The sequence below is a fragment of the Megalobrama amblycephala genome, linkage group LG22 (assembly GCF_018812025.1).
Source record: "Megalobrama amblycephala isolate DHTTF-2021 linkage group LG22, ASM1881202v1, whole genome shotgun sequence".
In the NCBI taxonomy this organism is placed as follows: Eukaryota; Metazoa; Chordata; class Actinopteri; order Cypriniformes; family Xenocyprididae; genus Megalobrama; species Megalobrama amblycephala.
This window is the reverse complement of record NC_063065.1, coordinates 4,464,183-4,480,814: the sequence shown is the minus strand read 5'-3', so window position 1 is coordinate 4,480,814 and position 16,632 is coordinate 4,464,183. Positions and strand designations below refer to the sequence as shown.

General features: G+C 42.2%; 1 protein-coding gene across 1 annotated transcript in view; it reads right to left on the bottom strand.

Annotated features, from left to right (window-relative positions):
- Positions 1 to 1,174: 1,174 nt before the first annotated feature.
- The window catches only part of dcun1d3 (defective in cullin neddylation 1 domain containing 3), a 22,253-nt gene continuing 6,795 nt past the window's right edge, over positions 1,175 to 16,632 (bottom strand). Inside the window, exon 4 of the mRNA XM_048173855.1 lies at positions 1,175 to 2,453. Within this exon, the coding sequence (XP_048029812.1) occupies positions 1,961 to 2,453 (493 nt within the window). The 3' untranslated portion in view covers positions 1,175 to 1,960. The remainder of the gene's footprint in view (positions 2,454 to 16,632) is intronic.

Genomic DNA, 16,632 nt, shown 5'->3' with positions numbered 1-16,632 from the left:
AAATTTTGAAGTAGTTTTAAAAGCTTGAAGTTGGAATGATTTCAGTCTGAAGGTTTAAGTTTTAGTTTAGTAGACAAATAGATAGATAGATAGATAGATAGATAGATAGGATACTCAAGGTGGTTGCTAGGGTACTCTGAGTGGTTGCAAGGGTTTTATATGGTTGCTAGGTTTTTGCTATGTGGTTGCTAAGGTACTTGGGGTGATTGCTGGGGTCTTGCTATGTGGTTGCTAAGGTGATTGGGGTGGTTGCTAGGGTGTTGCTATGCGGTTACTAGGGTACTCAGGGTGGTTGCTAAGGTGTTGCTATGCGATTGCAAAGGTACTCAGGGTGGTTGCCACGGTGTTGCTATGCAGTTGCTAGGGTACTTGAGGTGGTTGCTAGGGTGTTCTGGGTGGTTGTTATGCAGTTGCTAGAATGTTCTGGGTGGTGGCTTTATATATATAATCACTGATTCGATTCGTAAAGTTCCGAACTTCCGAAGCAGTGTTTTGAAATCGGCCCATCACTATATTGTTGAAAAGTCATTTTTTGTTTTTTTTGGCGCACCAAAAATATTCTCATTGCTTTATAATATTAATATTGAACCACTGTACTCACATGAACTGATTTAAATATGTTTTTAGTGCCTTTATGGATCTTGAGAGAGGAAATACCATTGCTGTGAATGCAGGCCTCATCACTGAGCCATTGGATTTGATCAATATATCTTAATTTGTGTTCTTAAAGGTGTAGAACAACATGAGGGTGAGTAATAAATGACATTATTTTCATTTTTGGGTGAACTAACCCTTTAAGTTATGTAAAATCCACCCAAATTTACATCTAACTGATATAATGAGATAAAAGAAAAACATAGGATTTAATAAAATAATCTATAATATATAATCTATATATATAATAATATTAATAATATAATTAATACAATATAATATAAAGATGGAAAAATAATAGGATTTCCATCTTCAAAAAAATTCAGTTTAATATTTTACCCAATATATTAAGACATGCATGATAAGGCACTGCATAGTATGAATAATTGAAGTCTGATTTTAAATAATAAAAATAAATAAATCTTTCACCTCTGGTCAGATGATACACTGATGCTTTGATATGGTAACAAGATCAAAAAGTGAATCTCTCTCACAAAACCGACACAATAAAATCCAAATCCAATGTTCAACACATTTTTATTCATTATAAATTGTATCATTTATATAAAACCAGACACAAAAGACTGAAATGAAATCACTTTGAATTAAAAAAAACAATGTAAACTGTAAAATAAAAGAAAAAGCTCACAGCAGACATCCAACTGCAAATGAATCTCTATTTCCCCACACACACACACACACACACACACACACACACTGACCGTTGCGAATAGCAGAATGAATGAATGCATCAAAATGATAAGAACAAAACAAGAGCAGGGAAGCACATGAGAAATGAGGTTGAGGGCTTCAGTACATCCATCACCGCAGTCTGATGTTAAACATGACCAGTATTACCACCACACACACTCCTCGGTCAAAAGAAACCCAAATATAACCGTTAAACACAGCATTTATGCTGGCGTATGCATGTGTGGGTTTCTTTAGTGCATAAATACGTGTGTGTGTGTGTGTGTGTGTGCGCGCGCTCAAACTCGGTAGGCAGCTGACAGAATTCCCTTTTCTTTGGCGTGTAGGTGAATCCCAAAATATTCGCGAGAAGAAACCGCTCTGGATGAAATGTGAATGTTAAAACAAATTAAATGAACAATAGCAATAACTTAAATAAAAGTGCTTAAAAAAAACAATTCATTTGGAGCCCTTTCATCAAAACAAAAGTCAGAGAGCGCACTGGGATGCCCAATGCAATAAGACCAAAAAAATTCAGAACAATATCTAGAATCCGGATGGAGAGTGACGGGCTCAGAAACACCTCCGCACGCCAACATCCCAAAAGCGTCCGCCCTCAAGGTCCCGGCCACATCGACGCGGCCTCACAGTCTGCGGCGGGCTCCGTCTCCGCGCCACCGTCCGCTCGTTCCCTCCGCCGTCTTTCCGTCTCCCACTCCACGAACGAGTCGAACAGGCTGGGCCAGGCCTCGTCCTCGCTGTAGTTGCTGAGGTCCTGCCCGATGCTCTGCGTGAAGTTCAGAAACATGTTCCAGGTGTCGCGCGAGATGCCGCGCACGCCGCACGGGTTCTCCGACAGGAAGTCCAGCCAGCGCTCCAGCACCGGAGGCGTGTCCAGCGTGAAGACGAGTCGCCACAGAGCGATGGCGATGGAGCGCTGCAGCGAGCGCTGGCCCTGCTCGGCGTCCAGCCCGAACTGGAAGGTGAAACGGTACAGGTCTTTGAAACTCTCCTCTCCACGAGACTCCTCTAGCAGCACAGAGAACCGAGAGCAGATCCCCGGGATACTGTCGGCCTGGATCGCCTTACAGCCGTCCACGAACTCCCTCCTGAGACGGACACAGAAAACACACTAGGACTGAGAATCATTCCTGAAGCAAACAGGATGCAAAAAATGTGATTTGAATTGAAGAGAACAATTTATGTTAGTATCATTGAGATCATATTTTGAATTAGCTTTTATTTTTGTATTTTCCACTTTCATTTTAGTTAAAGTTTTAGGAATTTTGTACTTTTTTTTTGTTGATATTGTTTTAGTACATCAAGTTAAAATAAATGAAAATGAGAAATGACGCCTTGGCAATTAGCTGAAATTATGGTTTAGTTTTAGTTAACTATAACAACCCTGATTCATAGAACTTATGGAAGCTTGTTTCCGGCACGGAATAAAACAATTTAAAAGATGATTGCCACTTTTTTTCCCCTCAAAGTTGCAAGTTTACATCTCGTAGATTTAATCTTGTAACTGCGAGTAATAAAGTCATAATTGCAGGATATAAACTGCTAACCGTTTTTATCTCGCAATTCTGACTTTTTTCCCTTCACAATTCTGACTTTTTTCCCCTCGCAATTCTGACTTTTTTTCCCTTCGCAATTCTGACTTTTTTCCTCTCGCAATTCTGACTTTTTTCCCCTCGCAATTCTGACTTTTTTTCCCTTCACAATTCTGACTTTTTTTCCTCTCGCAATTCTGACTTTTTTTCCCTCGCAATTCTGACTTTTTTTCCCTTCACAATTCTGACTTTTTTCCCTCTCATAATAAGTCAGACTTTTGTTCCTCATAATTCAGACTTTTCCCATGCAATACTGCAATACTGACCCCCCCCTCGCAATTCTGACTTTACCCGTGCAATACTGACTTCCCCCCCCCCGCAATTCTGACTTTTTTCCCCTCGCAATTCTGACTTTTTTTCCCTTCACAATTCTGACTTTTTTCCTCTCGCAATTCTGACTTTTTTTCCCTTCACAATTCTGACTTTTTTCCCTCGCAATTCTGACTTTTTTCCCTTCACAATTCTGACTTTTTTCCTCTCGCAATTCTGACTTTTTTTCCTCTCGCAATTCTGACTTTTTTTCCCTTCACAATTCTGACTTTTTTCCCCTCGCAATTCTGACTTTTTTTCCCTTCACAATTCTGACTTTTTTCCCTCTCGCAATTCTGACTTTTTTTCCCTTCACAATTCTGACTTTTTTTCCCCTCGCAATTCTGACTTTTTTTCCCTTCACAATTCTGACTTTTTTCCTCTCGCAATTCTGACTTTTTTTCCCTTCACAATTCTGACTTTTTTCCTCTCGCAATTCTGACTTTTTTTCCCTTCACAATTCTGACTTTTTTCCTCTCGCAATTCTGACTTTTTTTCCCTTCACAATTCTGACTTTTTTTCCCTTCACAATTCTGACTTTTTTCCCTCTCATAATAAGTCAGACTTTTGTTCCTCATAATTCAGACTTTTCCCATGCAATACTGACCCCCCCCTCGCAATTCTGACTTTACCCGTGCAATACTGACCCCCCCCCCTCGCAATTCTGACTTTTTCCAACGCAATACTGACTCAATACTGACTTTTTTTCCTCGCAATTCTGACTCTTTTTCCCCTCGCAATTCTGACTTTTTTTCCCTTCACAATTCTGACTTTTTTCCTCTCGCAATTCTGACTTTTTTCCCTTCACAATTCTGACTTTTTTCCCCTCGCAATTCTGACTTTTTTTCCCTTCACAATTCTGACTTTTTTCCCCTCGCAATTCTGACTTTTTTTCCCTTCACAATTCTGACTTTTTTCCTCTCGCAATTCTGACTTTTTTTCCCTTCACAATTCTGACTTTTTTCCCCTCGCAATTCTGACTTTTTTTCCCTTCACAATTCTGACTTTTTTCCTCAATTCGCAATTCTGACTTTTTTCCCTTCACAATTCTGACTTTTTTCCTCTCGCAATTCTGACTTTTTTTCCTCGCAATTCTGACTTTTTTTCCCCTTCACAATTCTGACTTTTTTCCCTCTCATAATAAGTCAGACTTTTGTTCCTCATAATTCAGACTTTTCCCATGCAATACTGACCCTCCCCCCCCCTCGCAATTCTGACTTTTTTCCCCTCGCAATTCTGACTTTTTTCCCTCGCAATTCTGACTTTTTTTCCTCGCAATTCTGACTTTTTTTCCTCGCAATTCTGACTTTTTTCCCTTCACAATTCTGACTTTTTTTCCTCGCAATTCTGACTTTTTTCCCTCCAATTCTGACTTTTTTCCTCGCAATTCTGACTTTTTTTCCTCGCAATTCTGACATTTTTCCCTTCACAATTCTGACTTTTCCCTCTCATAATAAGTCAGACTTTTGTTCCTCACAATTCTGACTTTTCCCATGCAAACTGACTGACTGACCCCCCCTCGCAATTCTGACTTTACCCGTGCAATACTGACCTCCCCCCCCCCTCGCAATTCTGACTTTTTCCAACGCAATACTGACTCCCCCCCAACGCAATACTGACTTTTTTTCCTCGCAATTCTGACTTTTTCCCCCCCTCGCAAATTCTGACTTTTCCCCCTCGCAATTCTGACTTTTTCCCCCCCTCGCATAATTCGGACTTTTTCCTTTTTTCCCCTCGCAATTCTGACTTTTTCCCCCCCTCGCACTTCTGACTTCTGACTTTTTCTCCCCCCCTCGCAATTCTGACTTTTTCCCCCCCTCGCAATTCTGACTTTTTCCCCCAATTCTGATTCAACTTCTGACTTTTTTCCCTCGCAATACTGACTTTTTCCCTCGCAATTCTGACTTTTTCCCCCCCTCGTACTTCTGACTTTTCCCCCCTCGTACTTCTGACTTTTTCCCCCTCATAATTCAGACCTTTTCCCCCCTCGCAATTCTGACTTTTTTCCTCGCAATTCTGACTTCCCCCCCCTCGCAATTCTGACTTTTTCCTCGCAATTCTGACTTTTCCCCCCCTCGCAATCGCAATTCTGACTTTTTTCCCTCGCAATTCTGACTTTTTCCCCCCCTCGTAATACTGTACTTCTGACTTTTTCCCCCTCATAATTCAGACCTTTCCCCCCCTCGCAATTCTGACTTTTTCCCCCTCATAATTCAGATTCCTTTTCCCCCCCTCGCAATTCTGACTTTTTCCCCCCCTCGCAATTCTGACTTTTTCCTCGCATTCTGACTTTTCCCCCTCGCAATTCTGACTTTTTCCCTCGTAATACTGACTTTTTCCCCCCCTCGCTTCTGACTTTTTCCCCCCTCGTACTTCTGACTTTTTCCCCCTCATAATTCAGACCTTTCCCCCCTCGCAATTCTGACTTTTTCCCCCTCATAATTCAGACCTTTTCCCCCCTCGCAATTCTGACTTTTTCCCCCCCTCGTAATTCTCCCCTCGCAATTCTGACTTTTTCCCCCTCTCAGACTTCTGACTTTTTTCCCTCGCAATTCAATTCTGACTTTTTCCCCCCCTCGTACTTCTGACTTTTTCCCCCCTCGTGACTTCTGACTTTTTCCCCCTCGCAATAATTCTGATTCTGACTTTTTTCCCTCGCAATTCTGACTTTTCCCCCCTCGCAATTCTGACTTTTTCCCCCCCCAATTCTGACAATTCTGACTTTTTCCCCCCCTCTCGCAATTCTGACTTTTTTCCCCCCTCGCAATTCTGACTTTTTTCTCGCAATTCTGCAATTCTCGCAATTCTGACTTTTTTCCCCCCCTCTGACAATTCTGACTTTTTTTCCCCCTCGCAATTCTGACTTTTTTCCCCAATTCTGACAATTCTGACTTTTTTCCCTCGCAATTCTGACTTTTTTCCCTTCACAATTCTGACTTTTTTTCCTCGCAATTCTGACTTTTTTTCCCCTTCACAATTCTGACTTTTCCCTCTCATAATAAGTCAGACTTTTGTTCCTCACAATTCTGACTTTTCCCATGCAATACTGACCCCCCCCTCGCAATACTGACTTTCCCCCCTCGCAATTCTGACTTTACCCGTGCAATACTGACCTTCCCCCCCCTCGCAATTCTGACTTTTTCCAACGCAATACTGACTCCCCCCCCAACGCAATACTGACTTTTTTTCCTCGCAATTCTGACTTTTTCCCCCCTCGACTTTTTTTCCCTTCACAATTCTGACTTTTTCCCTCGCAATTCTGACTTTTTTCCCCCCTCGCAATTCTGACTTTTTTCCCCCTCGCAATTCTGACTTTTTCCCCCCTCGCAATTCTGACTTTTTCCCTCGCAATTCTGACTTTTTCCCCCTCATAATTCGGACTTTTTCCCCCCTCGCAATTCTGACTTTTTTTCCCTCGCAATTCTGACTTTTTTCCCCCTCGCAATTCTGACTTTTTTTCCCCTTCACAATTCTGACTTTTTTCCCCCCTCGCAATTCTGACTTTTTTTCCCTCCCCTCGCAATTCTGACTTTTTTCCCCCCTCGCAATTCTGACTTTTTCCTCGCAATTCTGACTTTTTCCCCCCCTCGTAATTCTGACTTTTTTCCCTCGCAATTCTGACTTCCCCCCCCTCGTACTTCTGACTTTTCCCCCCCTCGTACTTCTGACTTTTTCCCCCTCGTACTTCTGACTTTTCTCGACTTCTGACTTTTCCCCCCTCGTACTTCTGACTTTTTCCCCCTCATAATTCAGACCTTTTCCCCCCCTCGCAATTCTGACTTTTTCCCCCCTCGCAATTCTGACTTCTGACTTTTCCCCTCGCAATTCTGACTTCCCCCCCCCCCTCGTACTTCTGACTTTTTTCCCTCGCAATTCTGACTTTTCCCCCCCTCGCAATTCTGACTTTTTCCCCCTCATAATTCAGACCTTTTCCCCCCTCGCAATACTGACTTTTTCCCTCGCAATTCTGACTTCCCCCCTCCTTCTGACTTTTCCCCCCTCGTACTTCTGACTTTTTCCCCCTCATAATTCAGACCTTTTCCCCCCCTCGCAATTCTGACTTTTTTCCCCTCGCAATTCTGACTTTTTCCCCCCCTCTCGCAATTCTGACTTTTTCCCCCCAATTCTGCAATTCTGACTTTTTCCCTCGCAATTCTGACTTTTTCCCCCCCCTCGTACTTCTGACTTTTTCCCCCTCATAATTCAGACCTTTTCCCCCCCTCGCAATTCTGACTTTTTCCTCGCAATTCTGACTTTTTCCCCCCCCTCGTACAATTCTGACTTTTTCCCTCGCAATTCTGACTTTTCCCCCCCCTCGTACTTCTGACTTTTTTCCCTCGCAATTCTGACTTTTTCCCCCCCCCTCGTACTTCTGACTTTTTCCCCCTCATAATTCAGACTTTTTCCCCCCTCGCAATTCTGACTTTTTCCTTGCAATTCTGACTTTTCCCCCCCCTCGTAATTCTGACTTTTTTCCCTCGCAATTCTGACTCCCCCCCCTCGTACTTCTGACTTTTTCCCCCTCATAATTCAGACCTTTTCCCCCCTCGCAATACTGACTTTTTTCCCCTCGCAATTCTGACTTTTCCCCCCCTCGTACTTCTGACTTTTCCCCCCTCGTACTTCTGACTTTTCCCCCCTCGTACTTCTGACTTTTTCCCCCCTCGCAATTCTGACTTTTTCCTCGCAATTCTGACTTTTTCCCCCCCTCGTAATTCTGACTTTTTTCCCTCGCAATTCTGACTTTTTCCTCGCAATTCTGACTTTTTCCCCCCTCGTAATTCTGACTTTTTTCCCTCGCAATTCTGACTTTCCCCCCCCTCGTACTTCTGACTTTTTTCCCCCCTCGTACTTCTGACTTTTTCCCCCTCATAATTCAGACCTTTTCCCCCCCTCGCAATACTGACTTTTTTCCCTCGTACTTCTGACTTTTTCCCCCTCATAATTCAGACCTTTTCCCCCCTCGCAATTCTGACTTTTTCCTCGCAATTCTGACTTTTCCCCCCCCTCGTAATTCTGACTTTTTTCCCTCGCAATTCTGACTTTTTCCCCCTCATAATTCAGACTTTTCCCCCCCTCGCAATTCTGACTTTTTTCCTCGTAATTCTGACTTTTTTTCCTCGTAATTCTGACTTTTTTCCCCTCATAATTCTGACTTTTTTTCTTCGTAATTTTGACTTTTTTTTTGTAATTCTGACTTTTTTCCTCGTAATTCAGACTTTTTCCACTCACAATTCTTACTTTTTTCTTGCAATTAAATTCTGACTTTTTCCCCTCGCAATTCTGACTTTTTTTCCCTTCACAATTCTGACTTTTTTCCCCTCGCAATTCTGACTTTTTTTCCCTTCACAATTCTGACTTTTTTCCTCTCGCAATTCTGACTTTTTTTCCCTTCACAATTCTGACTTTTTTCCCATCGCAATTCTGACTTTTTTTCCCTTCACAATTCTGACTTTTTTCCTCTCGCAATTCTGACTTTTTTCCCTTCACAATTCTGACTTTTTTCCCTTCACAATTCTGACTTTTTTCCCTTCACAATTCTGACTTTTTTCCCTTCACAATTCTGACTTTTTTCCTCTCGAAATTCTGACTTTTTTTCCTCGCAATTCTGACTTTTTTTCCCCTTCACAATTCTGACTTTTTTCCCTCTCATAATAAGTCAGACTTTTGTTCCTCATAATTCAGACTTTTCCCATGCAATACTGACCCTCCCCCCCCCTCGCAATTCTGACTTTTTTCCCCTCGCAATTCTGACTTTTTTCCTCTCGCAATTCTGACTTTTTTTCCTCGCAATTCTGACTTTTTTTCCTCGCAATTCTGACTTTTTTCCCTTCACAATTCTGACTTTTTTCCCTTCACAATTCTGACTTTTTTTCCTCGCAATTCTGACATTTTTCCCTTCACAATTCTGACTTTTCCCTCTCATAATAAGTCAGACTTTTGTTCCTCACAATTCTGACTTTTCCCATGCAATACTGACCCCCCCCCTCGCAATTCTGACTTTACCCGTGCAATACTGACCTCCCCCCCCCTCGCAATTCTGACTTTTTCCAACGCAATACTGACTCCCCCCCCAACGCAATACTGACTTTTTTTCCTCGCAATTCTGACTTTTTCCCCCCCTCGCAATTCTGACTTTTTCCCCCCCTCGCAATTCTGACTTTTCCCCCCTCGCAATTCTGACTTTTTCCCCCTCATAATTCGGACTTTTTCCCCCCCTCGTAATTCTGATTTTTTTCCCCTCGCAATTCTGACTTTTTCCCCCCCCTCGTACTTCTGACTTTTTCCCCCCCTCGTACTTCTGACTTTTTCCCCCTCATAATTCAGACCTTTCCCCCCCTCGCAATACTGACTTTTTCCCCCCTCGTACTTCTGACTTTTCCCCCCTCGTACTTCTGACTTTTTCCCCCTCATAATTCAGACCTTTTCCCCCCCTCGCAATACTGACTTTTTTCCCTCGCAATTCTGACTCCCCCCCCCCTCGTACTTCTGACTTTTTCCCTCGCAATACTGACTTTTTCCCTCGCAATTCTGACTTTTTCCCCCCCTCGTACTTCTGACTTTTCCCCCCTCGTACTTCTGACTTTTTCCCCCTCATAATTCAGACCTTTTCCCCCCTCGCAATTCTGACTTTTTCCTCGCAATTCTGACTTCCCCCCCCCTCGCAATTCTGACTTTTTCCTCGCAATTCTGACTTTTCCCCCCTCGCAATACTGACTTTTTTCCCTCGCAATTCTGACTTTTTCCCCCCCTCGTAATACTGACTTTTTCCCCCCCTCGTACTTCTGACTTTTTCCCCCTCATAATTCAGACCTTTCCCCCCCTCGCAATTCTGACTTTTTCCCCCTCATAATTCAGACCTTTTCCCCCCCTCGCAATTCTGACTTTTTCCCCCCTCGTAATTCTGACTTTTTCCTCGCAATTCTGACTTCCCCCCCCTCGCAATTCTGACTTTTTCCTCGCAATTCTGACTTTTCCCCCCCTCGCAATTCTGACTTTTTTCCCTCGTAATACTGACTTTTTCCCCCCCTTGTACTTCTGACTTTTTCCCCCTCATAATTCAGACCTTTCCCCCCTCGCAATTCTGACTTTTTCCCCCTCATAATTCAGACCTTTTCCCCCCCTCGCAATTCTGACTTTTTCCCCCCCTCGTAATTCTGATTTTTTTCCCTCGCAATTCTGACTTTTTCCCCCCCTCGTACTTCTGACTTTTTCCCCCCCTCGTACTTCTGACTTTTTCCCCCTCATAATTCAGACCTTTCCCCCCCTCGCAATACTGACTTTCCCCCCCTCGTACTTCTGACTTTTTTCCCCCCTCGTACTTCTGACTTTTTCCCCCTCATAATTCAGACCTTTTCCCCCCCTCGCAATTCTGACTTTTTCCTCGCAATTCTGACTTTTCCCCCCCTCGTAATTCTGACTTTTTTCCCCTCGCAATTCTGACTTTTCCCCCCCTCGTACTTCTGACTTTTTCCCCCTCATAATTCAGACCTTTCCCCCCCTCGCAATACTGACTTTTTTCCCTCGCAATTCTGACTTTTTCCCTCCCTCGTACTTCTGACTTTTTTCCCTCGCAATTCTGACTTTCCCCCCCCTCGTACTTCTGACTTTTTTCCCTCGCAATTCTGACTTCCCCCCCCCCCTCGTACTTCTGACTTTTTCCCCCTCATAATTCAGACCTTTTCCCCCCCTCGCAATACTGACTTTTTCCCTCGCAATTCTGACTTTTTCCCCCCTCGTACTTCTGACTTTTCCCCCCTCGTACTTCTGACTTTTTCCCCCTCATAATTCAGACCTTTCCCCCCCCTCGCAATTCTGACTTTTTCCTCGCAATTCTGACTTCCCCCCCCTCGCAATTCTGACTTTTTCCTCGCAATTCTGACTTTTTCCCCCTCATAATTCAGACCTTTTTCCCCCCCTCGCAATTCTGACTTTTTCCCTCGCAATTCTGACTTTTTTCCCTCACAATTCTGACTTTTTTCCCCTTCTGACTTTTTTTCCCTTCAATTCTGACTTTTTTCCCTTCACAATTCTGACTTTTTTCCTCTCGCAATTCTGACTTTTTTTCCCTTCACAATTCTGACTTTTTTTCCTCTCGCAATTCTGACTTTTTTTCCCCTTCACAATTCTGACTTTTTTCCCTCGCAATTCTGACTTTTTTCCCTTCACAATTCTGACTTTTTTTCCCTTCACAATTCTGACTTTTTTCCCTCTCTGAATTCTGACTTTTTTCCCCTCGACTTTTTTCCTCATAATTCAGACTTTTCCCATGCAATACTGACCCCCCCTCGCAATACTGACTTTCCCCCCCTCGCAATTCTGACTTTACCCGTGCAATACTGACTTCCCCCCCCCTCGCAATTCTGACTTTTTCCAACGCAATACTGACTCCCCCCCAACGCAATACTGACTTTTTTTCCTCGCAATTCTGACTTTTTTCCCCCCTCGCAATTCTGACTTTTTCCCCTCGCAATTCTGACTTTTTTTCCCTTCACAATTCTGACTTTTTTCCTCTCGCAATTCTGACTTTTTTTCCCTTCACAATTCTGACTTTTTTCCTCTCGCAATTCTGACTTTTTTTCCCTTCACAATTCTGACTTTTTTCCTCTCGCAATTCTGACTTTTTTTCCCTTGACAATTCTGACTTTTTTCCCTTCACAATTCTGACTTTTTTCCCTCTCATAATAAGTCAGACTTTTGTTCCTCATAATTCAGACTTTTCCCATGCAATACTGACCCCCCCCTCGCAATTCTGACTTTACCCGTGCAATACTGACCTCCCCCCCCTCGCAATTCTGACTTTTTCCAACGCAATACTGACTCCCCCCCCAACGCAATACTGACTTTTTTTCCTCGCAATTCTGACTTTTTTTCCCTTCACAATTCTGACTTTTCCCCTCGCAATTCTGACTTTTTTTCCCTTCACAATTCTGACTTTTTTCCTCTCGCAATTCTGACTTTTTTTCCCTTCACAATTCTGACTTTTTTCCCCTCCCCCTCATAATTCAGCTTTTCCCCCCTCGCAATTCTGACTTTTTTTCCCTTCACAATTCTGACTTTTTTCCCCTCGCAATTCTGACTTTTTTTCCCTTCACAATTCTGACTTTTTTCCTCTCGCAATTCTGACTTTTTTTCCCTTCACAATTCTGACTTTTTTCCCTCGCAATTCTGACTTTTTTTCCCTTCACAATTCTGACTTTTTTCCTCTCGCAATTCTGACTTTTTTCCCTTCACAATTCTGACTTTTTTCCCTTCACAATTCTGACTTTTTTCCCTTCACAATTCTGACTTTTTTCCCTTCACAATTCTGACTTTTTTCCTCGAAATTCTGACTTTTTTTCCTCGCAATTCTGACTTTTTTTCCCCTCACAATTCTGACAATTCTGACTTTTTTCCCCTCACAATTCTGACTTTTTTCCCCTCGCAATTCTGACTTTTTGCCTGACCCTCCCCCCCCTCGCAATTCTGACTTTTTTCCCCTCGCAATTCTGACTTTTTTTCCCCCCTCGCAATTCTGACTTTTTTTCCCTCGCAATTCTGACTTTTTTCCCTTCAAATTCTGACTTTTTTCCCCCCCTCGCAATTCTGACTTTTTTTCCTCGCAATTCTGACTTTTTCCCTTCCCTCGTCACTTCTTTTTTCCTCACAATTCTGACTTTTTCCCCTCATATTCAGACTTTTCCCCCCTCGCAATACTGACTTTTTTCCCCCTCGCAATTCTGACTTTTTCTGACCCCCCCCCCTCGCAATTCTGACTTTTTCCCCCTGACTCGCAATACTGACTTTTTTCCCTCGCAATTCTGACTTTTTCCCCCCCTCGTACTTCTGACTTTTTCCCTCGCAATTCTGACTTTTTCCCCCCCTCGCAATTCTGACTTTTTCCCTGACTTTTTCAATTCTGACTTTTTCCCCCCCTCGTAATTCTGACTTTTTTTCCCTCGCAATTCTGACTTTTTCCCCCCCCTCGTACTTCTGACTTTTTCCCCCCCTCGTACTTCTGACTTTTTCCCCCTCATTCTGAATTCAGACCTTTTCCCCCCCTCGCAATTCTGACTTTTTCCTCGCAATTCTGACTTTTTCCCCCCCTCGTAATTCTGACTTTTTTCCCCTCGCAATTCTGACTCCCCCCCCCCCTCGTACTTCTGACTTTTTTCCCTCGCAATTCTGACTTTTTCCCCCCCTCGCAATTCTGACTTTTTCCCAATTCTGACTTTTCCCCCCTCGTAATTCTGACTTTTTCCCTCGCAATTCTGACTCCCCCCCCTCGTACTTCTGACTTTTTCCCCCTCATAATTCAGACCTTTTCCCCCCCTCGCAATTCTGACTTTTTTCCTCGCAATTCTGACTTTTTCCCCCCTCGTACTTCTGACTTTTCCCCCCTCGCAATTCTGACTTTTTCCTCGCAATTCTGACTTTTCCCCCCCTCGTAATTCTGACTTTTTCCCTCGCAATTCTGACTTTTTCCCCCCCCTCGTACTTCTGACTTTTTCCCCCTCATAATTCAGACCTTTTCCCCCCCTCGCAATTCTGACTTTTTCCCTCGCAATTCTGACTTTTCCCCCCCCTCGTACTTCTGACTTTTTCCCCCTCGCAATTCTGACTTTTTCCTCGCAATTCTGACTTTTTCCCCCCCTCGCAATTCTGACTTTTTTCCTCGCAATTCTGACTTTTTCCTCGCAATTCTGACTTTTCCCCCCCTCGTAATTCTGACTTTTTTCCCTCGCAATTCTGACTCCCCCCCCCCCCCGTACTTCTGACTTTTTCCCCCCCTCGTACTTCTGACTTTTTCCCCCTCATAATTCAGACCTTTTCCCCCCTCGCAATTCTGACTTTTTCCCCTCGCAATTCTGACTTTTCCCCCCCTCGTAATTCTGACTTTTTCCCCTCGACAATTCTGACTTTTTCCCCCTCATAATTCAGACTTTTCCCCCCCTCGCAATTCTGACTTTTTCCTCGCAATTCTGACTTTTTCCCCCCTCGTAATTCTGACTTTTTCCCTCGCAATTCTGACTTTTTCCCTCGCAATTCTGACTTTTTCCTCGCAATTCTGACTTTTTCCTCGCAATTCTGACTTTTCCCCCCTCGTAATTCTGACTTTTTTCCCTCGCAATTCTGACTTTTTCCCCCCCCTCGTACTTCTGACTTTTTTCCCCCCTCGTACTTCTGACTTTTTCCCCCTCATAATTCAGACCTTTTCCCCCCCTCGCAATACTGACTTTTTTCCCTCGTACTTCTGACTTTTTCCCCCTCATAATTCAGACCTTTTCCCCCCTCGCAATTCTGACTTTTTCCTCGCAATTCTGACTTTTTCCCCCCCTCGTAATTCTGACTTTTTTTCCTCGTAATTCTGACTTTTTTTCCTCGTTCTGAATTCTGACTTTTTTTCCTCGTAATTCTGACTTTTTTCCCCTCATAATTCTGACTTTTTTTCTTCGTAATTTTGACTTTTTTTTGTAATTCTGACTTTTTTCCTCGTAATTCAGACTTTTTCCACTCACAATTCTTACTTTTTTCTTGCAATTGTGACTTTTTCCTCATAATTCTGACTTTCCTCTTGCAATTCTGACTTTTTTCCTTGCAATTCTGACTTTTTTTCTTGCAATTCCGAGTTTATATCTCGCAATTCTGAGAAAAGTCAGAGATAAAAAGTCGCAATTACCTTTTTTATTTTTTATTCAGTGGTGGAAACAAGCTTCCATATAGAACTGCTATAGGTGTAGTTTTTTTATAGGTGCAGCTCACCAAGGCTGTATTTATTTGATCAAAAATACAGTAAAAAAATGTGAATTATTATTACAATTTAAAATAACGGTTTATGTGAATATATTGTAAAATGTCATTTATTCATGTGATCAAAGCTGAATTTTCAGCATCATTACTCCAGTCTTCAGTGTCACATGATCCTTCAGAAATCATTCTAATATGATGATTTGCTGCTCAAGAAACATTTCTGATTATTATCAATGTTGAAACCAGTTGTGCTGTGACATTCATTTCATGATTTATTTGAGGAATAGAAAGTTCAAGAGAGGCATTTATTTGAAATAGAAATCTAAATGGCTTTACTGTCACTTTTTCTTAGAAACCTTTGTTTTCCTATTATTACTCAATTTTAACTCAAACTCTTCAAAATGGAGCCAAACATCAATATATAAGGAACAGAATCTCATAACAATAACCCATGATATCCCACAAGGTCTAGATAATGTCAGCTGAAACAGAAAGTTGTTTCAGAGGTGGAGCACGTTATTATAATTTGATGAAAACACAATTTCTTTACAATAACATGCACTGATTTATCCACAATAAGAGCAGAAACACGTATGAAGTCAGTTAACAGGGTTAGTTTTGATTTCATATTGACTTCAGACACATTTGAACCACATAAATGTGCATTAAAGACAAACAAACTGAAGTAGCGAGAGATTGTATGTCCAAGTGAAATGAATTATAAAAAAAAGAAGAAAACACAGGAGGCAGAATCACGGTCTTGTGCATCAGTTGTTGAATGGATGGAGGCGGATCTGAATAAAAGCAGGCAGTCTGTTGTAAGAATGAGGTGGTTTAAACGGACAAAACGATTGCAGAAATCCAGGATATGCAAACAGATTGTAGTTTATGAGGTCAAAATTTTAAGAAAATGAAACATGCATGGATGAATTGTTCACAATAAGATCTATAACATGCATTTACAAAATATATTTTCATTTCATGCCAATTGAAACAAACAGAATCAAAGACCTTGACAAACACAGGCAGCAAATGGCGTCATTGCAACACTGACAAGATGAAGCAATCTTTGCAAGTTTGTGTCTGTTTCTGGAGGAACTGAAGTGACTAATGATCTCTCACCCCAGTGTCATGTCTGTGGCTCCAAACACCACTCCTATTCAACAATAAAACTGTGAAAACATCTCTTTTTATTGCTTTGTTTTCTTCAACTCAACTTCACATTTTCCATCTTTTGCATCAGACCCTTATAATACCCATAATGCTGTGCTGTAGAACTCTGTGGCTATTCAGAATGCAATCCTATCATTCTGCTTCTACCATATCTTACAAATGTGTAATTTAGCAAGTAGCATCCAGTTCCCATGACTAAAATAATTACAATAATTCAATTTGGACTGTTAAACAATGAAAGAACTGTTACAAATGGTGATTTGTCTTTCGTTGCACATTAAACTGAAGGTGTGCATTGCATTTTGGTATACGGTAATCAATTACACAGCATAAATACTGAATGATACCCACATAAAAAAGCACACACAAAAACAAATGTGCTTCACCTGCCATACTGGATGGATTTTCTTGTGGAGCAATGCACTCTGGGATTGGCTTCTCAAAGCAAAGGTTGCATTAAATT